Consider the following 27,396-nt stretch of genomic DNA (forward strand, 5'->3'; position numbering starts at 1 on the left):
TCCTTTTTTCCTTCCTTTCTTTTTTTGTCTTTCTTTCTTTTTCCTTTCTTTCCTTCTTTCTTTTTCTTTCTTTTTTCTTCCTTCCTTCCTTTCTTTCTTTTCTCTTTCTTTCTCTCTCTCTCTTTCTTCCTTTTTTCCTTCCTTTCTTTTTTCTTCCTTCCTTCCTTTCCTCCTTTCTTCCTTCTTTCCTTCCTTCCTTCCTTCCTTCCTTCCTTCCTTCCTTTCTTTCTTTCTTTCTTTCTTTCTTTCTTTCTTTCTTTCTTTCTTTCTTTCTTTCTTTCTTTCTTTCTTTCTTTCTTTCTTTCTTTCTTTCTTTCTTTCTTTCTTTCTTTCTTTCTTTCTTTCTTTCTTTCTTTCTTTCTTTCTTTCTGTCTTTCTTTCTTTCTTTCTTTCTGTCTTTCTTTCTTTCTTTCTGTCTTTCTTTCTGTCTTTCTTTCTTTCTTTCTTTCTCTTCTTCTTCTTCTTCTTCTTCTTCTTCTTCTTCTTCTTCTTCTTCTTCTTCTTCTTCTCTTCCTTCTACTTCATCCTCCTCCTTTTTCTTTCTTTTTTTTAACTATAAGATAGTAAGCATTGAAATCAGAGTCAGAAAAATTAAGTGAAAATCCATATTTTGGCAGGTCTTAACTATTGACCCTGGACAAAACACTTTCTTCTCTGAACCTGTCTCCCACCTATTTAAAAAAAAAGCAAAATAAAAAAGGAATGATACATCTAGTTTATGTCATTCTGGTGTTCTATATAAATATATTATTATTATTGTCAGTGGTAGAATGTTCATTGTCTAAGGGAAGGACATCAGCAGTTCCTTCTAGTCTTGCCTGGGAATGGAAGTGATTTTCCTACTCAATCAATGGTCCTTTGTGAAAACGGAAGATGGAAGAGAAAGTAAGTGAACTCTTTTTCTGGGAATGAGAAGACTGTTTCCATCATTCCCAAAGAATATAAAAAATGCCCAAGGCCTTCTCTGTGTTAGCATAGAACTTCAAAGTAGGAGAGAATCCCTTGTAAATGATACACTAACTCAAATGCTCCCTTCAACACCTTGATTCATTCACTCCCCCCTTTCAAAGGCTGGCTCTCACTCCCATGACCAGCAATGTTTTTTACTTCTAAAACTATTTCTCCACGTCTTGCTTCTGGCAGGACAATTTGTTCCATTTCTTCCAATTAACAAGTCCCTTCACTACATTGAGATGCTTGCGTAGTCCAGCATCTTGAAAGGACATGCATTTCCAAGAAGCATGGTCCCTGTGAGCTGAGAGCTCCCTGACATGGCATAACTCACACTTCCCATGTCTTCCCTGTGGGAATCCAGTCCTCATGCAGGCAAGCCTCCCAGCCCAGGCTGTGTGAAAACTGCAGAGACTGGCATTAAGCTGGCAAAGTGGCTTCAATTACTCCCCACACACATCTCCCCAGCTGTGGGGAGAGAAGACAGTGATCAAGCACAGCCCATCCTCACTCTTTGCCTCAACCATCCTTTACTGCAGACTCTGCACATTAAAAGAAGAGGGGGTTGGTTATTCACATACAGAGAAAGGAGGTGGGGGAGGAACAGCATGAGATGACATGCATTCTGAAAACCATTTGTTTATTTAAATATTATGCTTCTGAAAATATCAGAATGCAAGACATAGACATTAGTTACAGTGATAGAGAGGGAAGAGAGCAAACCAAACCAAACATGTTCACACATAACAATAACAACAAAACAAGAAGATAATATAGGCCATATTAAAAACAAAAAAAGATTTGCCTCTCTAAAATAGGTGTGTCTCATCCTCAGAATTAGATTATTTTTAAAGGCTCCTTAAAAACACCGTCTTCTGGCCTCTTTCTTTATAAAGCTGCCTCTCTTTAATTCCCTTTAGAGAACTTCTTATAAATGAGGATCTGTATCTCTAGGGATTTCTCTAGTTAGAAAAGTGTTTTATTAAAAAGTATATGTTTGCAACAGAATGCTGAGCAATATAATTAGCTGGTTGCTTTGGTTTTATTTTAAGAGACTGTATAGCCAAATTCTAATTAAACATATTCTCAGGATGTTTGAAATGGGACAGTGCTACTGAAATGGGCATCTAAATGAAAGCAGTGACGGCACAAGAAGTGGGAGCCAGCTACTCAGCTCTAGGGGCACAGCTTGTTCAGAATCACTGGGACTCTTCTCTGTTCTTGGCTCTATTCCTCCTCTGTAGAGAGAGATGGCCATTTGGTGGGGAATAGCTTGACATCCTGAGAGGCCCCTCATGAAGGGCAGGGATGAAATTCTTAGACTGGAGCAAGGAACTAGTACAAGAAGAAGACCCAGCATTCTAGTCTCTGCTCCACTGCCCCACCGCACCTACCAAATAACTCTGGACAAGTCTCATTCTCATTCTGGAGTTGATTTTCCCCATTTGTAAAATAAGGACATTGGACGAAAAGGTTGCTATCTCTGATTCTAGTAATCCAATTTTACTTTGGTCTAATATGTTGCTTAAATTACAACTGCACTTTCTAAGTCAGGAAATTGAAACTATGGGATTTTAGAAATAGAAACTACTTCTAATACCTCCTTGGACCTTCCTTCTGATCCCTTATAGGCACTTTTACTCATTTGAGTGGTTGACAATGTGTTTCCTATGAGTTTGGAGTCAGAAAATGACAGATTGTACCTGTGTTCCGGCAGCCCTATCTAAGTGTTCCTGTCACCCCTGCAAGCTGCCCAGGCTTCTCTATTTAACTAGAAATGGCATTTTTTACTTGATTTGCAGATCTGACTACATAATCCCAAAACAACATTATTTCTCCTGCTCCACAATTAAACCTGGTTTACTTCCAAGATGGTTTGAAGTGTAGTTTATACAAAATAACATCTCACTTATCCAGAAGCTGCTCAGCCAACAACCTTTCCTGACTAGAACACAGTTGAAAAGCAGGAAAAGAATAAGCGAAATAGATGTCACAGTCCACTGGAGCTAATCTAACTCAAAGTATATCTTACTCTTATTTTAGTCACAATTTATCAAGCTTGGTTACCTAGTCTCTCAGTTTAGTCAAATTTAAAGCAATATATGGGGTGGAGGAGGAAATGACATTATTACAGGCAGGTTCACTGATTGCAAAGAAGTAATGCCAAGTCCTAACAGCAAAGTGGGTAGAGTTAGAACAACAAAGCTCCTAAAAATGGGGTCATGATTTTATAAACTCTAGGCTCTTTAAGAAGATTAAATGCATACATATATATTTTATACATATTATATATTAATAACATATTATTATATCAACTTTCAACATGCTAACCTCTTACTTCTCCTAACTTTTGAGGATGTTATATTGTTATAGTACAGAATAAGAATGGGTATTCTTAAGGATAATCCTGAATTATCCAGAAGAGGTTCAGTTAGGTTGAGTAAGGTCTGTTTAAGAAGTAGGGGAACATGCTATAGAGTTTGGAGAGATCCTTTCCTATTAGAGAAGTCTAAAATTCCAAGATATCCATAAAGTAGTTGAAATCTTAATAAAAATAAACTGATGCTGCTTCAATTGGTAAAGTTTAGTTATCCGGAATATTGCTTGTGTGGAGCAACTGATCTTAGTGAAAGCCTGAGGAATATCCACAACAAATACATACATACATATATATATATATATATATATATATATATATATATATATATATATATATATATATATATATATATATATATATATATATATAAAATCTCCTTAAAGAGCCTAGAGTTTGAATGGAACTTACCCTGAGAGCTGCACAATTATGGAACAGCAGCATCCTCTGAACAAAATGACCTTTTCATCAAGTTACAAAACATTAAAGGTTAAAGAATGTTTGAAAGGAAGTTAATACTTTTAAAACATTAGAAAAATCGCCATTCTTTCAGAGACCTGACCAAAAAATGATAGGGGCTCTGCCAGATGACATTTAAGAATATACATGGGTAATTGTAAATGAACTACCTTCAAGGGGTGTGAAATATTTACATTGTCTGCTTTAATTCGAAAATTGGGAATGAACTTCCTTTGGAGATGCAAAAAAGATTTGATGGGCACAGATATGGAAAGAAAGGCCTTTCTGCTCAGGAGCTGGTTTAATTGCAATTTTGAAGTCACATTTCTTTCCTCTCTCCTGTATATAAATGACACTAGAACAAAGAGAGTGAATCGATGAGTGTCAGATTTTCTAAGCTTCTACTTTACATCTGACCTGGATGATGAAAACTCCAGTCACTACTAACAGGGAAAACAGAACTATCAGCCTCGTTGCTTTATCACTATCCTCCTTTCCTAACGAGCTCTGGGGAAACACTTCATGAAACTGGTCTCTAAAGGTCTGCAAAGGCTCAATCTGCAGAGGAAAGTTCAGGGACCAATCCATTCTGTTCCTTTTATTTGAAGCCCTCCCCCAACCCTCTCATCTCTCCCTGCTGACATCAGGGGCATTTCCTGCCCTCTGAACCTTGCAGATGCTCCATGTTTCCATATTAACCCCTGGCACTGATCTTTGTGCTCAGATGGAGCTAATGTTACTGAGCTTTTCTTGAAAGACCTGAAGGAGTATATATTCAACACACACGTACATGCACGCTCTCTCTCTCTCAATCTCTCTCTCTCTCTCTCTCTCTCTCTCTCTCTCTCTCTCTCTCTCTCTCTCTCTCTCTCTCTCGCCCTCTCTCCACAAAAAAACCAGCCCTATCCAGGAGCTCAGAGTAAATTAGCCCAGTCTACACAGTGAGTGTATGGGGCTTCCTTACCTACAGGCTTAAATTGATTTTTATTTCATGGTTAGGGCAATGTTCTTTTGTCTGTCTGTCTATCTGTCTATTTATCCATATATCTATCTACTCATTCATTCCTTTCCTATTTAAAATTTTCCTTAGTTGGGTTTGATAGCGACAATTTTGGAAAAGACAACTGTCAGGGCAGTCCATTTGACAGGGGGAGTGGAAAGGGCAGGGGAAGAATCCATACTGGAGTCCACCAAAGCCTCAGTATAGTCTTATGAGTCCATCTCTTCTTCTAGGACTTCAGAGGAGAGCTGAAACTGGCTTTGAATATGAGGAGGCAAGTAAGATGGAGAGAGTCCACACTGAATAACTTTGTAATTACCTGATCTTCTAGACCTTCCTCCTTGAATACCTCTGCCCCTTCTTTCAAATACTAGGGTCATAACCCATATGAACTGCAGTCATCACCATGGTTAGAGTGTGGCCCGTGTTTGCTTTTAATAGAATTCTGGGAGAGAAATCTACTCCCAGGCACAGTGGCTACTTAAAGGTCAAATGTTCCAGGTGTTAAGGAAGGAGGTATGGTTGTATCAGAGTCTTGTTCTGTTGTCATGTCTTGGCCAATGAACTCTAGAACTTGCCTCTGAGTCTCTGGACCTCATGCATCCAGTATGTCAATGCTCTTACTTTCTAAAAACAAACCTAAATATTGAAAACAAATCATTGTTAAAACCAAACCCCTTGAAATTCTATGAGCCTATGATCTCTCTGTTGGTCATTTAAGCTGTTCCCCTTGAAGCTTATTTATAGACTTCCCTGCATGCTAGCAAAGTAATTGACACTAAGGCTTCTCAATTAATTAATTAACTGTCACATCATTACTAACTACCTATACTACTATGTGTCTAGTAATGTGCCAGGTGCTGTAGGGGAGATGAAAAGGCACAGCTCTTTGCCTTGAAAGAGCTTCTGGTCTCTCCTGGATGAGAAGAGTCATAAAAATGAAGCAGTCAAATTATGATATGAGGGAACAATGTAGCCAGGGAGTGAGAGTAGTACAAAACGTGGAAACAATTTAAGAAAGCAAAACCCTGAATTAGATTTCTTTGTCTGCTATTTTATTTACTGACCAGTATGTCTTTGAGTAGGTCACTTCTTCTCTCAGAAACTTTCTTTTTTGGAAATTAGGGAGCTTGAACCTCTTATGATCTCTTCCACTTCTGGGAAGAGAGAGATTTGGAGTAAAGGATGCAAGATTTGTAGAAGTTCCACTTTGCCTTCAGTAAAGACACAATTTTGCACCCTTCCTCCCCCCCCCCCCCCCCATGAGAGGATACCTACAACTCTTTGATTCCTTACCTTGTTCAACCACTAGGCATTGTCCAGGCCCAACTCCCACCTCACTCATGAGCTTTTCTAAGACAAATAATTCTGTTCCCTCTATTAATGGAGAAGAGAGAATCTTGATATATATGTTAGGCTTTCTTAAGGATTTAATCATTATCATTTTAAGAAGAGAAGGAAAGTTAACCTCACATATATTTTGCTTTAAAAAATAGCTTTGTTCAGGGCAAAGCACAGGGATCTTATTTGTATCCTAGCTCATCTTTTTTTTGGCCTGATCCTAGAATAGGCATTGGTTTCTCTCTATTCTGTGATTTAGTACCTGACAGGAAGGAATTATGTCCCAGGGAAATCTGTTTGGCCTGGAAGAACTTGAGAAAAACTTAACTTTGTATGTTGCAAAAAGCACTGTTGATCTTAGAGTCAGAAGGCCCAATTTTCACTGACAGCTCTAGGCACCTATGTGATTGTGAGAAAGTTATTCAGACCCTCAGTTTCCCAATCTGTAGAATGTTAATAACAATTCTGGGGATCAGCACTTTGAAAACCTTAACATACTATATAAATGTCAGTCAGTGATGTTGATGCTGATAACAATGTCACTTACCTTTCTCGATTATAATTTAAATTAAAATATTTATTAATTTCCTACAAAGTTTAAGACACAAACATCCTGCCTTCAAGGAGCTTATACTACATTAGGGTGTTTGTGTACAAATAACTCATATACATATAATACAAAGCATAATGTGAATGTAGACAAAAACACACACACACATATAAAACAAAGTAATTTGAGAACATATTAAAAGAAGGGTTAAGGAAGATTCTGAGGAGGTGGCATTTGACCTGAGCCAAGATCCAGAGAGAGTTAAAGAGAGACTGTTCCAGCAATGGAACACAGCCTGTGTAGATGTACAGAGTAGGAGATGTAATGTCCCATTCTGGGAACAGCTAGTAGTCTATTTTGGTTGGAATGTGAAGTTCATAAAGGAGAGTAGCATGAAATCAGGTTGGAAAGGTAGGTAGGATTTTTAATGCCAGGCCCTGGAGATGGTACTTCATCCCATAGGCAATACAGAACCAGTAAAGGTTTTTGAGCAGGAAGGTAGAGTGGTCAGAACTGTGTCATCTTTAAAATGAGATTGGTCTAGTTTCTTTCCATTTCCAAATTAGATGGATCCAGCTTTCTAAGGTAGGAAGGGGAGATAACTAACTGCTCATCCAAGATCTGTGTCCATTTTCTTTTTCTTCTTCCTTAACCCTTTCTCCTTCTATCACCCCACCCCCACCCCAAATACCCAGAAACTTTAAGTTTTCTATGTCCCTCTGCCTCAAAAATGGGGAGTGGTCCACTATTTCAGAAACTGTTCTAACCCTGGACCCTAGACATCCTTGCCATTCAGGATAGAATGAGTGCACTTTTGGAAATAAGGTTCTCCTAGTGCACTTGGATACATGTGTACAATTCTCCTTTTGATCCCCTGGGCCCACCTGGACACCTACTGAGATAGGGTAGTGTTCATGAACACAAGGTTTCTCCATTTGTCTTCCTCTGACTGGGTCAAACTCTTTTATTCAGGAGGTGCTACCAGGAGACCTCTGGTTTTCCACTGGCTTGACTGACTATGCCAAAAAAAATTGGACCTCTCTTCATGTTTCCTTCCTAGCAATACTTGACTTCATCATTGAGGTTAGAGTAGCTGAGTTTAGAGATCCAGGGAGTGATGGTTGGAATTCACAGAATCCTGATCCATCCAACTGTGAGAAGTGCAATTGATATTGATGGACTGGTAACCCCACTGCCTAAGGTCCCAGGACCTAATTCACTGGAACTCCCAAGAAGCTCAGGGCAGTAAAATTGTGTAGGCTAACATCCTATGCGTTCCCACTGCCTGGATTAACGCCCTTCATAGGTGCAGATACAAAACCAGTGCCTGCAGTTTCCTAGCTCTTACAGAGAAAGAATGGAGTGCAGTGTTGAGTGGGGTGCGGGTGGGAGGTAGCATGAAAGTCCCAAAAAGCAGGCAGGTTAGATACAATAAAAAATAAATTAATTTTTAAAAACCCTAGTTGTAACAACGTGAAAATCCCAGGTTAAGGGAGGGAGAGATGGTCACTCCAGCTTTAGAGGGAGCAGCCTTGAACTGTGTGCTCCCCAGTCTGTGGCTGGATGGAGTAGGCGAAGACACTGGGGATCTTTCTCTCCACCCCATCTCCTTGGCCTCATTTGAATATTTCATTGGCTACCTCCATGGTGATCCATTTATCATGCAAATAGCCGTGCCCTCTGCACAGGAGAAAGGGGCTCATCTAGCTTTGCAAAGCTGGGCCTGATTGGTGGTAGAGACAGCAGCATTTGTAATATTTTCTTTGGGCAAGGAAGCCATTTACCAATGCCATCACCTAAACTCCCAGTACTGAGTCACTAGCTACTTAGAGGATTTTATTGGCAGCTTTGAATTTTCTTAAATTTTTATTTTATTTTGAGCCAAGTGGCAACTTCTTTGTTCCTCCTCTGCACTCTCCCACCTTTCCACCTATTTCATTCCATTCCATTTCTACTCAGCATTGTCCTATCTCACTCCTTTCTATAGTCCTGGAGAGCTCCCAGTGATATGCACCAGGGGGGGAAAGGATAGAGGGCTCTGGCTTTTTAGAGGTGAGCTTTAATTAAACATAAATAAATAAACTGGGAAGGCTGTGGTAGGAAGAGAATGGGGGAAAAAGGAATGTGGGGAAGAACACGAAGAGAGTGAAACAAGTAAAGAGAAGAAAAAACAAAAGTAAAAAAGAATTAAAAAAGGCAAGATAGGAAAGAAGGGAGAAATTGGAGACAGGAGTTGAGGGGAGGAATAGTTGAGAAAACAGGACAAATGAAGACAAAAATATTAGAAAGAAATTTTAAGAAGAGAATGAGAGTCAGTTCCTCTCTGCATTGCAAATCTAGGAGTCACTTTAGTCAGAAGCCAACTACATTCCTTTGGGAATTCTGGGTAAATCAAAGTGGTGCAAAGCAACCTCTTGGGAATAGAGACTCTTTAGGACTGGTTCTTTCTAGAGCCCAGGGTCACAGAACTAGATATCAGACCTGACTCTGTAGTTAACTACGGGACTCAACACCCTACTTTAGCTCAAGGCCCAAGGGAGAAGGGTCTGCTATGAGTTAAGGAGCTGAACTGGTGCTCACATTCTGGGAGGGAGGGAAAGAGGGTGGGGTAGCAGTAGCAAGTTCAATCCTCCTCTCTTCCTGCCCCCACCACTTAGGGTCGGAGGCCGCTGTAGCTGCACGTCCCAATGCTATAGCTTTGCCTTGGGGCTCAGACCAATTGTTTCTTTAGAAAATTTCCTGAGAAGAGGAAGAACTCAGAACTCAGAACTCAGTTGTTCTGGGAATCCTCAACATTAGTGACTAATGAAGGAAAGTCCTTGGATAATTGAATCAGATGCTGGATTATGTATGTATGTATGTATGTATGTATGTATGTATGTTTTCATGTGTGGATAATTGTGCCACTGTTCAGTCTAAGCCTAGCCCTTACCGGATCCAAGAAGGCTGCAATATAAAGATAATTATGCACCTGTATATGCATATATATATATATATATATATATATATATATATTATAAAGCCACCCTACGAACTTTTTTTCAATGAAAAACCCCATAGAAGAAAGGACCTATTTCAGAAGGGGAGCAGTGTAGGTTAACTCTGTTCATGCAGGCCTAATGCTGAGAAAGATACTGTCCCAAGAGGAAAAGTGGGAAAAAAATGTGAGGAGGGAGCCAGAAAAAAAAAAGTTTTTTTTGTTTGTGGTTGGTTTAAATCCTCCTGGGTTTTGCAGATGTAACGTGTCTTTGGGAGTCACAGAATCATAGCGCATTAGAGCTGCAAAGAATCAATTAATTCAATTCTTTAATTTTACAGATTAGGAAACTGAGCCCCAAAGGAGGGGAAAGACTTTTCACGCGGCACTAAGGTAGCAGTCAGACTCAGACACAGGTCCTCTGGTTTCAGATTTGCTTCTCCTTCCACCAAAATACAAATGAAATCCTTTGGATCAAAGAAATGGAAGACCGTGGGTAACAGAGAACGTACTCATTTTTCCCAGCTCGTAGCAGGTGGGGTGTTGCGTGGATGGGGAAAATCTCTGAGGTTCTAGCCGCTCTTATGAGCGCCTTAGCTTCGTTTCCTTGAATCCACACTGCAAGAACCCCAGGCTGCTGGCTGTGCCAGGGTGAGCACCACTGGGGTAGAGGGCGGTTTCTGCTTCACGGCTTTGAATCTCATACTTCGGGGGCCCCACTCCACCCGGCAAGCACCCGTCCTTTCTGGTTGCAGGGTTGTCTAGGGATTTGCAGTTCAGGGAAAGGTAGATTTCTCCCCCAAAGGATTATTCAACTCCGGGTCTGGGGAAGCCCGGTGGGCCACGGAGAAGGTGCTTTCCCTCACTCGCGATCATGCACTTGGTTTTTCTTTTGTATTTTACAGCATCTTATAATGACAGGGAGAGAAGGGACCTTGGAAAGTGTCCAATACTAGTACCCCTTTTTGGCAGGAGAGGAAACTGAGGCCCGTGAAGAAGTGACTTGACAAAGGTCACACGCTAGTAAGCTGCAAAAGCATTTAAAAACATTACAAATCCTTATTTACACGCGCGCGCGCGCACACACACACACACACACAACCATTCATACAGAGAGGCACACTCGACTGTCTGTGAAAAGGCAGAGTTGTCCGTGGAGCTCCATCCCTTCTTCCCTAAGCCCCGCCCTGTACAAAACACTTGGTTTTGGAAGGAAGGAGGCCAGCCCGGAAACGGGGGTTGGCCTCCCAGAAACCATTCCCTTTTCTTCCTCCCCTTCCAACACTAATACCCGACCCCGTCTTCCGAGGATTCCGAAGGTTCTGCAGAAGTGGCATTAATATACGACTCTGGTTTTCTAAGGTTTATTTCACGTCAAAACTGTAAAAGTCCTTTGGAGAATTTACAGACAAAACATCTGGTTCGTTAAAACAAAGCTACTGGAATAAGAAAAACAAACTCCGCTGCTGTGTAAATGCACTTACCCAAACAATTTACTTTCGGGCAAGATCTAAGCCCAAAGGAGGGAAAACTTTTCGTCCTTCTTTTCAAAATATGTATCTTCTGGATCTGGGAGGGCCGAGGTTTGGGAACCAGGGGAGCAGGGATAGGCTCACCCCACAGTAAGTGGCGCGGCAGAGATTGTCTGTGCTCCTTTACCAACCCACTTCCCAACACTTCCCCTGGGACAGCAGAGCCCTGCCTGGGTTTTTCTCCGTGCTCCTCTTCGTAGGACTGGCCGGCCCCGTTGTGCCCGGGAGGGAGGAGTGTCCTTGTATCTGGAAGCCCGAGCTTCCCTGGGCATGACTTAATTTTACTCGGGCTAGGCTGACTTGTCCTTTGTGAAACTGATCGCGGGTCCGAGACCCTTCTCCCCAACCTTTTGCTCAGATATCTTTCCGCTTTTCGGCCCTGCCTGTTCCACTTTTTTTGCTTCTTCTCCCTCACTCCCAAAGTTTGGAAGTGGAGGTAAGCCTGGCCCTAGCAAACCCGGGTACCAACTGCCTGTCCTTGGCAATTTAGTGGTGAACTTGGGAGAGACTAGGTAGGGAGGGGCAAGGGCCGAGGGGCTGGGGAATTGGGCCCCAATAAGGTCGGTGGGTATAGGGAAAGGAAAGCAGACTTCTCAAGGTTTCTGAGTGCAGTTCCTAGCCACGCCTAGTATGCCTAGCCTTAGTCGGTAAGATGAACCAGAGTCCGCCCGCCTCTAAGCCACAAGATCCCGAGAACCCAACCGCTCCCCCTAGTTGGATGGCCGGGTGAGACTTCTGCTCTTTTCCCACATAAGCCTTACATACCCTCCTCCTCAGTGTAATCTTTGGAGAGGGATTCAAAGCTCTTCTTGGTCCTCCCCACTCAATCCCTTTCTTAAGTACCCTAGGCTGGGCAGAGGCTAGGGGCAGGGAAGTCAGGGCTCAATGGTGATCTCTTTTCCTCCCCTTTCCTTTGCCTTTCCCAGGCCTGAGGGCAATGATTCCCAAATACAGTGACAGCCTTGGGCTCTGAGAAAACAGCACATAGGGCAAAATCAAATTGTGTCAGGCTCCTTGAGTGCAGAAGGCCTCTAATCCTCGATGACCCACCTCAAGGTGCCAGAAAACTGACAGGCTTTTCAGGGGTGAGTTCTGAAGCCCTCAATTCAATTCCTGGGCTCCAGGCTCTGAGCCTCAACTCTGGTGGCCTCACCTAGGAAGGCAAGGACATTTAAGCAAAGCAGTAATGACAGCAATGCCAAAGAAAAGCAGGTTCTGCCCACCCAGATGTCACCAAACCCTGGGCACCCCAGACCATGCTCGACAAAGAAGCTTACTGCAGCAATGCTCTTAAACTAGGTTTTAGGAAACAGAGAAGTGACCAGAATCTGTTACATGATTGCAATGGCAATGGGAATAGTTTTCCAATAACTGATAGCCTGTTTTTGGTCAAATCTAGGTCTCCCATTATTCCAGAAGAGGTTTTATTGATTTAATTTAAAGTCCTTTCCAAAACTCTCCGATTTCCTTTGCAAACTTTCACAGTGAAGTTGAGTTGAGTGAAAATAGCCTTAGTGGCAAAGCAAACGTTTCTAGAAGATCTGAAAAGACTCTACCAGCAGTTTTGGAAGCTAAGGGCTCTGAGGTTCCACAGAACAAGAAAGTCCAGAGCTTGAGTGTTGGCTTAGGCTTTGGGGAGGGAGGCTGTATAACTATTGAAGTTTTCTTGTAAATAATTGCCCAGTTGCAAGCTGCAAAGAGAGGGAGAGCTCAGGACTTTTTTTTTTCTTAAGCTGTTTTGAGGATTGGCGGTGGCTACCTCTGTAGCCATCGATTTTATACACTGTGCTTGTAAATGTTGCACTTACTAGAAGTACAGCCTGGTTCCTTGCTCCGCAGCGTTGCAGCGTACTGTTTGTTACCGTCACCAATACATCACACTGGATTTTTAAAATGTTGCCTGCTAGTCTGTCCTCTCTCCTAGCATTGACTCTCCTTTGAGCTGGATCTTAAAAGAAACCCCCTGCAAAGCTGGGATACTTGGCGACTTGTCACAATATCCCATTACTGTAATTAAGTTACTAGTCTCAAGAAAGGAGAAAGCCTATTGTTGCATTTTTTAGAAAGTTGAAACTTTTTACATTAGGGTAACAGGATTGTAAAGGAGCGCATTAGCGCGATTCTATGATACATCCTGTCTGTGGTGGCTGGCTCACTTCCCTGATCTTAAAACACTTGGCTGTTACACCTGATTTTTAAACCCCTCACCATAACTTTACATTTTCTCAGACGTTTCTCAGAAGAAGAAAGCCTGAGTCCTACTGCAATCTGATGGTATCTTCCTTTCAAGCCCTTGTATACATTTTAGGATGAATGAAGGCAGCTTGGTTCTCCAGCTAACTGTATATCACTAAACTAATCACTGCAGAGATACAGCTAGCATTTGTGGTCCAGTCTGATTGGAAATATGCACACAGCTCCACGGACAGACATTTACAGTTAAGAGAAAGTAAGATAAACTGAACTATTCTAAAATCGAAAAGTTATAGCACTTGGGGTCCTTTCATTTGGTAACAAGCTTGGGATTTGTCCTGACCTTCCCGCACTGAATCCCCAGCCTCTTGGACTACCTACCCAAGCAAAGCAAGAGGCTAGTGCTCCTGCAACGAACTGGATTACATTTTACTCAGTGATCAGTAACAGATGTACTGCCAAAGAAGAAGAAAAATAACAGAAAGAAAAAGAATAAGAGAAAGGGAAGGAGGAAAGAAAGAAGGTAGAATAGATTGAAGGATGGAAGAAAAGGAGAGAGGAAACCCTCACAATGTGATTATCTCTTAGCCTTACACTTGCCGGTGGCTCTTCCACTTTCTGCTAGGTACTAATAGAAAACTCCCAATATTTTCTGGCTTCTTGGAGATAAAAATCTGCTCTTCCTCCTTTTAAAAATATTATGTAAATTGTCATCGTTAGTTTACACACCTTATTTCTAGCATTCTGCTACAGCTTAGAGTACATAGTTCCTACTGTAAATCATCTTAGATGGAATCTTCTTATGGGAGTTAGAGAAAGCGCCCAACGTCTTTTTATTGTTCAAATCAATTTCCCCTTTCCCTTTTTAATTGACCTTGCCAAGGCAGGAAAACATTTGAAAGTTTTAGCTTCCGATTTCCAGAATAATTTTGCTAAGTATCGTCCACCACACACGGGGCTATTTTAATCTTAGCTTAAACGCATCAAAACTGCAGGCTACAAACTACTGCATATCTTGTCTGCATTTTAGGTAATGCAGCTTTGGGTGCTGTCTCCCACCGACCCATGTAACACCACCACCACCACCACCACCACCACTTCTAGGCACACACCCAGACCATGGAAATAGAGACAGAGAGAAGCCTGGGTGCTCATTCATCTCGCTGCAGTTGAGCACTCATTTCTCCTTCCATATCTGCTGTTAGTCTCACGAGAAAACTATTCGGGTTCCTACATTTTAACGCGGGAGGGGAAGTAAGATAAAAAGGCAAGGTTCAGTTCTGTGTCAAAGGCACAGGCTGGATGCTTTTCTGAAAGTGGCTAACATTTGTAAATAGTGGGATTGCATTCCTTGCTCCTTCCTGGTTGAAGTTGCTCGGTGTGCTAGTTATTTGTATTGAATCACAGTCCATGTTGTGTCTGGTGTGTTGTCGCTGCGATGTGCAGCCAGCGCGACACTGATGGATGTGCTAATGGTGAGACGGACAGATGTTAGGGCGGATCTAACGGCATGCGGAGCCAGAGCAGAGAGAGTCAGAGAGAGTGAGGGAGTGAGGGAGCTAAGGAGAGAGTCCTAGAGAAAGAGTAAGCTAGAGACAGAAAGAAAGGGGGCCGAGACAGGAAAATAGAGATTGGAGAGAGGGGAGAGAAGAATAGTGGAGGAGAGGAGAGGAGAGCAGAGGAGAGCAGAGGAGAAGAGAGGAGAGAGGAGAGGAGAGGAAAGGAGAGAAGAGAAGAGGAGAGAGAGAGAGAGAGAGAGAGAGAGAGAGAGAGAGAGAGAGAGAGAGAGAGAGAGAGAGCTATTGAGCTTAAAAAAAATAATCTCAATTCAGTTAAAGTCGAGTATTCCCTGTGCAAACAACGCAGCCTGACATACAGACTGGATTTTGGAGACATTGTCTCAACTTAAACCTCGGAAGACGGCGTAGACCGCTATTCTCACGACCGACTCCAGTAACTGACTGCGAAGACACCAGCAAGTCACAAAGACACCGAAGCTGAGAGAATTTGGCAGCCAAGGCGGCATCTGACAACTCACCATTTTCTCGTTTGCAAGAAATGTTTCATTTCTCCCAACTGTAGCTGTTTTCCCCCGGGGACAGGGCGGTTAAGCTTATACTTTTTCTTCCTAAAGGTCCGCTTTCAAAACAACAAACAGCGAGACAATCCAAAATACCCTTCCTCTCCCATTCCCCCAGCAGCAACAACCATCCTTCCCTTCAGCTCCCAAACCTCAGGCACAGACGGAGGAGAAATGCCCCAGAACCCTTAGCCCTGCTAGCAGAGCACCCGAAATCCATCCCCTGCAACTTGGAAAGAATACTTGGGCGCGCGGGAGACAGAGCGTCCAGTCGGCTTTAGAGGACGGGAGGACGTGGTCACTTCTGCACCTAGTAAGCTATAAGGACTGAGCCCAGGTCTTGATCCTGCTCTTGAATACAGGGTCTCAATGGGCAGCTTTGCTTTGATCTTTCTGTTCAAGTAAGATCATTGACTCTCTGACTTAAGAAATTATCCTTGTGTACTTAAAAAAAAAAAGAGAGGAGAGAGAGAGAGAGAGAGAGAGAGAGAGAGAGAGAGAGAGAGAGAGAGAGAGAGAGAGAGAGAGAGAGAGAGAGAGAGAGAGAAGAGAAGAGAAGAGAAGAGAAGAGAAGAGAAGAGAAGAGAAGAGAAGAGAAGAGAAGAGAAGAGAAGAGAAGAGAAGAGAAGAGAAGAGAAGAGAAGAGAAGAGAAGAGAAGAGAAGAGAAGAGAAGAGAGAAGAAGAAGAAAAGGAAAAGGAAAAGGAAAGACTCAGGGAAGGGGGGAGGGGGGGAAAGCAACCCAATCAACCAACCAGACCCTGCTTTGCTACTGGGGCTGGGATCGGGAGTCCCGAGTCTGAAGCTCTGAGGCGGCGGCAGCCCCGGGGAGAGAGAGGAACGCCTCGGCTTTGCTGGGACTGTCATTAAGTGATTCCCCCAGCCCACGCGGGGAAAGCAGGAGAGAGGGGGAGAAAGGCAGAAGCAGAAGCAGAGACAGGCAAGCAGCAGGGGGTGGGCAGGGGCGGGGGCCCAGGAAAAAGTGCACTTGGCGGCCAGGCCAGGAAGGTGCTTGGCCATAGCTACCAGTCCATGTTCGCAAAGCACTGGAAACAGAAATCAGTCCCCTCCTTCGGGCTGCGCATTATTGCAAACCCAGGGAGACGCAATCAAACCCACAGCGCATCGATGCGCCGCCGCCAGCGCTCCGCTCTCCGGGCCAGGGGATTGCACAAATGAACTCGGACAGACGCACGCACCCGCCGCCTGTAAGTGAACCTCCTCCTCCTCCTCCTCTTCCTCCTCCTCCACCTCCTCCCCCAGCTACTCGCCCTCCTCCTCCTCCTCCTCCACCCCCTGCATCTCCCAGAGTTGATGTGGCCGTCCCTGGCGGGCAGGCCGGGGAAGGGGCAGCCACTTGGGCTCCTGATCGATCCCCAATCTTCCAATCAATAATCGATCGCCTTCCTCTACCCTCAGTCCCTGCCCCCCCCCCCCGCCCCCTGCCCCCCGGCTGATGACGAGAAAAGGAAAGGGCAGCAAGGTTGGGGAGGTGGAAGATGTGTAGAAAGCAGGGAGGGGACATCGATAGGAGACCCCCCTCCCCCTCTTTTGAGAGCCCCGGGAAGGGGAAAAGGTCGGCATGTGGGGTCCTCGCGAGGGGGGGGGGCAGGCAAGGCCATTGGATCGTTCTCAGTTCCCTCTCTACTAGTAGCCTCAGGGAGTGGGTGGGAGTGCGGGCTATAGCACCCCAAGGTGGGGGTATCTGGGTCCAAAGCGTGGGAAGGGGAGTGCAGGTCTAAGAGGGGGTTAGCAGGGTGGGACATTTATTGTAAAAGTCTTAAGAGGAAACTTAGAGCCGCCCCATCTCAACCCCCTGAACCCCTATATAGGAGGAAAGTTTGTTAGTAAAAGAAATTGGGGAAAGTGTCCATGGGGGGGGGCAGCCTGGAGGAGGAGCTGGGGCGGGAGGAGGGGGGTGAAAGGGGGCAGGAGCTGCGGTCCTGGGCTTCCCTCTCTCCTTCTCCCTGGGCTCTGCCTGCGCCCTCCTACCCTCCCTCTCTCAGTCTCTCACGGAAACTGCTTTTCATGAATGTTTGACTGTCATCTTGTGGGGCGATCGGACTTGCCGTGACAGATTTCAGGCCTTTAGACAAAAGCGGGCGAAAAAGAGTGCCCGGCGAAGGGGGGGGGGGTGAGATAGGAGGAAAAGGGGGGTGCGTGGGGCCCGGCCAGGCCTGACCCAGGGACTCGGTGTTAGGGGCAGCAAAGTGAAGAGCCCTGGTCTCCCGGGAGGGGTGAGTGGGACCAGCAGCTGGGGCAGAGGGGCAGGGGTAGGGCGGGCGCGGAAGGAGGCAGCGGCTGCGGTGGCGGCGGCTGCGGGGAGGGGGGGGGGCAAGCAATCCTGGGATAGGGGCGGGAAGGGGAGACGGAGCTTACACCCGGAGAGGGGCGAGGAGTAGAGAGGAGGGGCGGGGAGGGGACCGGGAAGAGGGCTCAGCCCCCTCCCCCCGTGGAGCAGCTAAGGAGAGAATGTCCCGGGGTTGGCGGGGGGTGGGGGGAGCTCGGTGCCGCCCCCCCCCCTCCAGCCGAGTTGAGTGATACGATCATCTCGTTTTCCTTTAAGCTTGCCTGTTGCGGCCGCCGCGGCTCCAGCCCAGCCGCCGGCTCCGAGGACCGCTGATCCTGCAGCGGCGGCTGCTGCGGCCGCCCGGGCCGGCCAGCCTGTCCGCACATCCCCACTGGATGCCGTGAGCCCCCTCCCCCCGGGGAGGGCCCGGGCTGGGGCTGGAAGAGGAGCTAGGGCTCCCCTCTGCCCCTCCTCTCCTGCTCTCCATCCTCGGATTTCCCCCTCTCCCCCACCTCCAATTCTCTGCTCCCCCCCCTCCGCCCCACAACCAGGCGCACCTCATCTGGGCCCGGGGAGGGGGAGGCCCGGCTGCGCCTCCCCCTCCTCCTCCTGCCTCCGGGGCGATTTGTCAAACTTCCCATTCTGCCGGCAGCTCCGTCCTCCTACCACCTCCCCTCCCTCCTCTTCCTCCTCCTCCCTCTCCCTCCTGCTCCCTCCTCCCTCTTCCCCTCTCCTCCTCCCTCACGTTTGTGGGATCGTGTATGAGCAAGAAGGGGGGAAAAGCTGAGAGACTGGAGGAAGCAGGATCACACGGGAGATCTCCGGGGGGGAGGCTGAGATAACTCTGCCAACCTCCCCCCCCCAGAGCTCCAACCCCAGCGCCACCCACTCCCCTCCCTTCTCCTCCCTCCCCTCTCCGCTCGCCACCCCCCTACCCCTGGCAGCAGCAGCAGCGGCGGCGGCGGCGGCGGCGGCGGCGGCGGCGGCGGCGGCGGCGGCGGCGGCGGCGGCAGCAGCAGTCGCTGGAGAGCAGGATGCCGAGGAGAAAGCAGCAAGCGCCCCGGCGCGCAGCAGGTACCAGCCTTCTTCTCTCCCTTCTTCTCCTCCTCCTCTTGTTTCTCCTTCCAAGGTTCCCCAATCCCTTTCCCGTTCCTGCCGTTCCCTCGCTTTTCTCCCCGGGTCCGATTTATTTTCACCTTCCGGCATTTCATTGCTCCATCTGCCCTCACTATTTTCAGAGTAACTCAGGGATTTGCAATATGTCAATGTGTGAGGTTGTCGGATTTGGGGCATCCAGCTCCCTTGGATGCCTAGTTCTCTTCCCCTGCTTTCCTCTTTCCTCCGGACTTCTGGAGCCTCACTTTGGGAAAGAAGCAAGCACTGCCTCCTTGCAATTTGTGGCTGACTTACCTCTTTTTTTTCTTGAAAAAAAAAATTTTTTTTTTAGTTGAGAGGGTAAATGTGTGTGTGCGTGTGCGTGTGTGTGTGTGTGTGTGTGAGAGAGAGAGAGAGAGAGAGAGAGAGAGAGAGAGAGAGAGAGAGAGAGAGAGAGAGAGAGAGAGAGACTTAATGGGTCATCTGGTTTCTTAAAAGAGACACCGGGAGAGACCTCTACCCTCAAAAAAAAAAAAAAAAAACTTGGCCTGAAGCTGCCTTTCCCTCCTGCGGGGCTGAGCTGGGGACATCTCCAGTTCCTCTAAGGAGCCCATGGTCCCTTTGGCAACCTCTGGGCTAATCCTATTGATTTTTCATTTATTGGGCCCAAGCTGAGAAGCCGCAGAGGAGGCCGAAGCTGAGAAGGGTCTGTGTATTGTCAGATGACTGTCAAGAATATTTTTGATGCTGGCTTTAAATCCCTTTCCTGCCTTCAACCCTCCCACCCACCCCCCTTACTACTCTCCTTTTCTTCTCTTCCTAATACTTTCTGGGCTACATCTGAATAGTTGTCTTTTTCTTTTCTTTCTTTTGGGCCAGGACTGTCAAGTCCTGTTAAGACTGAGCAGATTTTTAATTATTTTTTCTTCTTCTGGCAAACCAGCCCATGAACCAAAGACAACACACACACACAAACATTATTTTGCAATAATCGTCAGTTGGGGGCATGTGGACCGCTAGAAGGATTTCTGGCCTCTTGCCATCCTTGATTTGATGACTGATTGATCGCCTGTCATCCTGCTGCCTTTGATCTATTCATTCCCAATAAACATCAATAAATCACTTGCTCCAGTAACGCCAGGCTCTGTGACGTCAGGCAAGCCCTGTCAGTAGATCAGGGATTTCTGGAGGATTGTTTGAGAGGACCACATATGGACAAGATGTATTTTGATATGAGTAACACTCATAGGTGGAGAGGTACAGATGATGTTGCACAAACGAGAGGATTAAGTGTTTGAGGGGTGGCAGAGGGAGGAGCTGAGGGGGAGGGGGAGAAGACTGGTGGCCAAGTATATGCTGAATTTTTCTAGGCTGGAAATTATGTGTTCAGTGTACCTAAGTACTTCCTACCTAAGTGTATCTTACAGTAATACTAGTAGTAGTAGCAGCAGCAGCAATAGTAATAGTAGTAGTAGTAGTAGTAGCAGCAGCAGTAGCAATAGTAGGAGCAGCAGCAGTAGGAGGAGGAGGAGGAGGAGGAGGTTTCATTAGTCTAGTTCTTAAATAGTACATATTAAATACTGTACTGGTAGTTCATTTCCTATGGAGAAAAAAGGAAATTGCAGAAATCTGACAGTTGGAGCCCAAGTAAGATGAATTCTATATCAATCCTTTCCATAGGGTAACTGGGAGTTTACATAGTTACTTCTCTGTTAGGCACATGCTCTTATAAGTCAGTGTCTTTAGAATACCATGGAAAGAGATAGACTTTCTGGGGCGTATATTTTTCTTCTTGTTTCCAGATTAACCCAAGTTTAGAAAGTTTCAGAGTGATAGAGTTATATTATGAAGTGCTCAATGAACTGAGATGCTGAGGACTCTGTCAGATTAATTTTTAACTTAAATAAAGGAGTCTGGGATATTAAGTACATCAATGAAACCTCCCAAAGTTTAGCTTGATAATACATTCTTTCAAAAGTTGCCTAGTAAAGTTCATACTATTTTCCAGGGCTTAATTCTAAAAGTACTAGACTTTTCTTTCTCTTTTGGACATACATTTTTAGTTGTCTGTGTGTCTTGTAATTTACATAGGGTTCATTTTAACATCTTCAAATTTGGTCTGGTAATCTCTTTGCAGTTCAGCTTTTCAATGTCACTCACCAAATCTGATCCTCTTGCCTGATGCTAGAATACTAAAGAAACTGGAAGCAGACTTTTTCCCTTTCAAGAGCAGCCTATGCTGCAGGAATTTTTTTATACCTTTTGCAAAACAACCAAGATTTAGCAGGTTAGTTAAGAAATATTCATTATAAAAACTTGACTGCAGGACTAATAGGAGATGGAAGAATGCTTTTGCTCTATCAAAATGACCCGTCAAAACGACTTTGTTTCATATTTGATTTAATTGTCTCTCTCCTGACAGGCACATTCATCAATAGCTTAATGGTCAATCAGAAGTTGGCAGAGTGAGTGCTTTCATTCTTCCCCCATACACTGGCTTTGGCTTTACTTTATCAAAATGCCTCTGCCTAATGGACATGAGGAGGAGGGGGTGGAGAATGACTGAAGGGCCACTTATTTAAGAAGAATGAAAAAAAATACCCTCCACATTTATGCTGGTGATAAGTATATAAAGACCAATAAGTGAGCTGTGTGAGGTTTTTGTCTAGATGGACAAGAAACTTCCCATTCCCTCCTCCTTTTTTTTTTTTTTGGGTCCTCACAGCTGCAAGTTATAAGGTTCATGACTGCTTTTGTGGCATACTGAGAGTGATGACAAATTGATTGCTTTGTACTGATAGAGGGGGTTAAAAAAAAAGATGGCTGCTGATTGGTAACTCTGAAAATCCAGTTCCCAGCAACCTAGAGAATACTCGAGAATTTTTCTCCCTCCAAACTGAAAGGTCCGCTCAGCCATAAAAAAAGAAAAGTTGTTTTGCCAGCTTCATTAGTGTTCACCTAATTAGCTGTAAACCTGATGGATTCCTGACAGCTTTAATGATTGGAGATGACAAGCTCGACGCAGTGTCATCCAGTAGAATTAGGTTTGCAGCTAGTTTGATGTAATCAAGTTGATATTACACAGTCCTGGTTGCCTTTAGTTGTGCATTAACTCAATTTTCTGCTGCAGGTGACAAATGGGCTTTGGTACCTGGATAATCATGTCATAGGAATTAGGGCCCTTTTAATGGTCTGGAGTAGAATAACAACAACAAAGAACTCTCAGCTGTACAGAGCTTGCAGACATAACAGACAGGTGCACAAATTCTTTATGTCTAGCCCAAGTGTTAACACCACACTGTGGAAGACTAAAGCTGTCTCCAAGAATTTTTGAAAAGCAATCATTTCTTACTTTGGGATTGTAAAGGAGTGAAATAACTCAGGATCTGGTGACTTTCCTCTTCCCTTGGGTCCCCACCCCATTCCCATACCCCATTGTGGGAGAAGGTGAGACATAGAGGTTTGCTCACCTGTTTAAAAGAATAATAGTTTTAGTTCTCAAAATCTACCAATTAAGATAACATATGTTTGTGCCAACTAGGTGATATTTGGGAAAGCTAGAATCCCACAGTGTTAATGGAGGCCAGTCTAATTTGAGAAAAGTTATTATTATTAGGCTTTTCTAAAAATTGCAGCTTTCTCTTAACAAAAACAAATAATAAATATCTTTTTTAAAGATCAAGAAATCACGGGTTGTAGTTATTCTTAATAACTAGCGACATCTTTTATTTGTAGAATTTATTTCTTTAGAGGAACATATGTACCTCAGGGTAATAGAAAACCAATTCTTTCTTTTTCTTTCTTTTCACCAAATGGTTCTCAACCCACCTGCTACTTTTAAGTTTCATTCTTTGAAAGAAAATGATCCTCCTTTGGAGCCTCGATGTAATAGAGTAAACTCATGAAGAACTTGAATTTTTTAGCACCTTTCTTGAAACCTTTCTTTCCGTTGGGTTTGCAAACATTGTTCCATAAGTTTTTCCTTAAATGGCTAATAAGACTTAACTAAGGAACTACCTAAATGCCTTTCAGAATTCTGGTTAGAATGATCCAGGTTAGGACCAACCACCACAACCTGTTCTAGTGTATCTTTGGAAAATTAGACCTGGCTTTGCAACTTTTCAGTCTGTTCTATAGTCTACTTCTTCCCTGCAACCAAAGTAAACATAGCTATGTAGTCAGAGTAGCTCTCTGTAGGTACTCATGGGAGCAGACCCTGTTATAGATCCCATTTGCCTCCAAACCTGCCACATATTTCTCTGTTCGACAAAGATTCCTCCCAGCAGCAAGCTGACAAAATGATTAGTTATGGCTGTCCCTCTGCTTTTCCTTTTTCCCTCCTTTCCTGCAAAGTATGAGGAACAATGCAAAAAAAAAAAGGAAAGAAAGATGTGAAGGAAGGAAGCAAGAAAGGAAGGAAGCAAAAAAGAAAAGAAAAAAGAAAAGAAAAGAAAAGAATGGAGTATAAAAACAAGGAGGAATGGCCATTTCTGGTAAACATCCAACTGGAGGGCAGAATCTTCCAGAATCAGCTGCCACTGCTCCTATTATCTTGACAACTGTCAGTTAGGGCTTCAGTGCTCTCCAGGGCCACAGTTTATTGCGAATGGTTGATGTTGTCATCTTCCTCACAGTTTTGCCTTGAGCATACTCATAAGCAGGAGGGAAATCATCAATAACTGATGTATCAGCAGTTATTCCTTAAATTGGCTCACAAGTCTGCATTTTTCCTCTTTTTACTAAAGATTGTTTTGTAAAGTGATTAGAATGAATTGTGACTGCTGCAGGGTTATGGGGAATGCTGTGAAGCTAGGGTGAGTTAGCAGGATTAGAGTAGTTCACCACCACCACCATCCCCCCCCCCCCCACCTCCTTCTTCTATTCTCCAGTGATATTTTTCAGGATAACTATCAACTAGAGCCTAGAAAGACCGCCTGGGGGGTACATTACATGGTCAATTTTAAGGTACAAAGCCTTGCTCACCTGGGCGATGGGGAAGGCCATCAAGGAAATAGAAGCCAGAATCAGAAAAGTAGTCTTAGAACTCCTCGGCCTTGGTAGAGAAGCAATAACATTTTAATCCAATGATATGAATGTTTCACAGTTATTTCAAATACAGTTTGCATGGCTTTCATACCATTGCCTTCTTATCTGTACACTAGACCAACTATAAAATAGCCTGAGTTCTGTATGTGCAAAATAGGCATGTATGTGCGCACATAGGAATGAGAGTTTTTATAAGGTTGTGCATATAGTTATGGTATATTTGAGTATATAAATAAAATTGGACTTTATGTTTATATATGATCTATATATAAGTATACACATGTGTATGTGTATCCATAACATACATGTGCACATATGTGTCCTGTGTATGTACACACATTCCTTTTGTGCTGACACCGTTTCTAATAGAATATCACCCGTTAATATATGACAAAAAATAGTCACAGAAACCACCTAGTGTCACCAAACATTCCTGTTCAGGTGTTTAAGAATAAGAATTTAAAATTTTAGTCATTTCCCAAATTGTGGTTTATCTGTGAAGTTAACAATGAAAGGTGAACACAATATATTGTATTTAGTAACAATGATATGGACTAGTACATGCAGACAGATAATATGCAGTTGTAATTAGACTGAATAGACAGGCAGTCATTTTTAAATTCTTTGACACATGCATAAAATAGTCATATAATAAGATAAGATGACAATTTTATGTTAGGTTGATAAAGTGTCCCGATACATGCATTTAAATGTCTGTAAGCCTTTTTTTATCCAGACAGATTAATTCTAGTTTCCAGTATTTGCAGTTAGTCATTAAATTAATTTTAAAAATCCCACTAAACAATGAATGTGGTTAAAGGTATTTCTCTCTCTCTCTCTCTCTCTCTCTCTCACTGTCACACACACACATAAGTGTATTTCTTGCTTTCTGTTACACACACACACACACACACACCTTCTCTTTGGTGTTATTACGGAAAGCACAGGGAGTAGAGGCATAGATTTTGTTAGCTTTCCTTGACTTTCAAAGATTTGCATTAGTTGTGGATTTCAATAATTTAGGTCATTGTGAAGAAAATTTTGCCCCATAGTTTCTGAGTTGAAATAATGCAAATGGACCATATTCACATTATAAAATTATTTATTGACCAGTGTGCAAAACTGCAATACTGTAGATCTAGGGATTTTTTAAAATTACATTATAAGAGGCTTTAACAAAATTTGGAAAGATTTTTTATCATCTCTAAATTTAAAAAAATTAGGTATAGATACAAGTTTAAGTAACACTTTGATACACAAGTTTAATTAATTTTGACTCTAGATTTTATTTTATGTTAAACAAGAAATGCACCAGGACAAGACTTGTAAAAATCGTTCCTTAAAAGGCCATGTTATGTGAAACTTTTCCTCATCCTCCTATTTTCTCAGATATGCAAAGGTGTGACTTTTGAAGAACAATTTAACTTAGTGTTTGTGGTTAATGATAAATTATTAATTCATCCTGTCAGGACACATGTTATTAATTATGATTCTGTTTCTTCCATCCAGAACAGCTGTTTGGGAAACAGGGTAAGTTAGTAAGTGTCCTTGGTGTGGGAGTTCACTAAGTGAGGAACCTCCCAATCTTTTCCCATAACACTCTTATCCCTCAAGCTTTCAGAAGCTGTAAAATTCTGTGGGGAGTGGCGATTGGAATAGAGGTAGAGGAGAAAGAAGAAGTGAATGATGTTAATTTTAGACCAAGCATGTACACAATAATATCAACATACATGATGAACATTTTAAACAATTAAGCCAAAGTTATCATTAATTTAGAGTCTGTTTAAGATTCTTAAAGTAGTTTTACATGTTCTTACTAGTCCAGCATTTTTAACTGGGTATATTCGTTCACTCTTTACCATGAATCATCCCTATTTTCTGTTGTCCACTGTTTGGAAAGTCAGAAGATTCCATACACTAGTTTTGAATGACTGAATGCAGGATATTATGGCTGACTGAGGGCCCACCTAACTCCAGCCCATTGCTGGTGGAGAGGAAAGGGCTGTCTTTATAATATGCGTGAAATGACTCAAATTCATTTACTTTTGATATTTCATCCCCATCATTAAATCCAGCCCTATGTGTTTCAGTTTCCTCTGCGTTCTTTGAGGAATGCATGTTGCATAAAATAGGCAGTTTTTAATGAACAATTTAATGTAAATGGGTTTTGAATTTAAATTAATATTAATGAAGCTTTGAGTGAATTTATTTTGCATACGTAAAGGTTTGTAAGTCTTTCACCCATGCACTCTTTTCTTTATGGAGTAACGGATTTGTTAGGTAGATTAACCAGTTCCTTTAAAAAAATGAAAAAAAAATTTAAATGTTTTTCACCTGACCATTTGTGCCAAAAATAATATGAAAACAGACCTTTTCTTTAGTTAAAAATATATGCTTCACTATCCACATACTCATTGCCCATCAAATGGCTCATTCTCCTCTGCCCTACCATTTTTAAATTTTGTCTTCAGTTTGGTACAGCTGCAGAAGAAAACAGGCACCAACAATAGTTTCCACAATCAAGATGTTTTCTTTCTTAGGCTTACCTCTAATGCATTATGTATCCAGGAGTGATGGGAAGTTATATAATTAATTCTGTTAGATGTAATTGCGATAATCACTTTGATGTTACACATAATAAAGGTAATATGGTAAGCATATGAAGAAATATAAACACCTTATTGTAACACTTGAGCTAGAATTCTTTTCAACAAAGTCTGGTTTACCGCCCAGCTTTCAGTTCCTTTTGTCACAGGTGATGATTTATCTAAGCCATGTTAATGGATATTCTAAAGGAGAGAACATTTTTGGGAGGGGAAAGTCTGGCTTAAAAGTCTCTCAAAGCTGGTTGCTTGGGAATCTTAAACTTCCCCTTATGTGTCTTGTTAAAAAGTAAATTATTCTGTTTTTTTAGAAGTGGCAGTTACTCCTAAGGAATACCCATTTCACTAAACAGTTTTCACTGAGGATGGGAGTGATAGGGTTATGGTAACCTTATTGGTCTTTAGGTTTCCTTTGCATCTCTGCTCATGGTACAGCATGGGATTGTGGGAAAGACATCAGAAAGCCTGTAGGTAACTACAGAAGAGCTGTTTTGTGTAAAAGGGCTCATAGGAAGTAGAATGTGAAGAGATTGTTTTATTATTATTATTTAACATTCATTAAAGGTGCCAGTGGTTCTACCTACTGGTTTATCATGGTGTTCCAGTGACTCCTGGGGCACAATAATGAGATCATGCTGAGTCCTAGAAAGAAATCAGTTGGTTGTTTGGAGGAGAGCCCGAATCCCAACTTTAGGATACTTTTACACTGAATTCTAGAGGTGCTTGATACATGAAGCAAATACAATTCCTGTTGGAAGGTTGTTAAGTAAAATGAAGTTTTTCTTTATGTATCATATTTACAAATATAGCTTTGATTGTATAGGTGAGAAAAGGGATGGAGTACTATGGTGGAAATTTGATACTACAATTTGATATTGCATACCAGATATGCCATGGGTTCTA

The 27,396-nt window shown here is 43.1% G+C and overlaps 1 protein-coding gene across 1 annotated transcript in view; it reads left to right on the forward strand.

Moving 5' to 3' along the window:
- Positions 1 to 14,537: 14,537 nt before the first annotated feature.
- TSHZ3 (teashirt zinc finger homeobox 3) overlaps positions 14,538 to 27,396 on the forward strand; it is a 94,749-nt gene continuing 81,890 nt past the window's right edge. The window contains exons 1-2 of the mRNA XM_056812226.1: positions 14,538 to 16,667; positions 18,026 to 18,823. Coding sequence (XP_056668204.1) covers positions 18,784 to 18,823 — 40 coding nt within the window. The 5' untranslated portion in view covers positions 14,538 to 16,667; positions 18,026 to 18,783. The remainder of the gene's footprint in view (positions 16,668 to 18,025; positions 18,824 to 27,396) is intronic.

The sequence above is a fragment of the Monodelphis domestica genome, chromosome 1, assembly GCF_027887165.1.
Source record: "Monodelphis domestica isolate mMonDom1 chromosome 1, mMonDom1.pri, whole genome shotgun sequence".
In the NCBI taxonomy this organism is placed as follows: Eukaryota; Metazoa; Chordata; class Mammalia; order Didelphimorphia; family Didelphidae; genus Monodelphis; species Monodelphis domestica.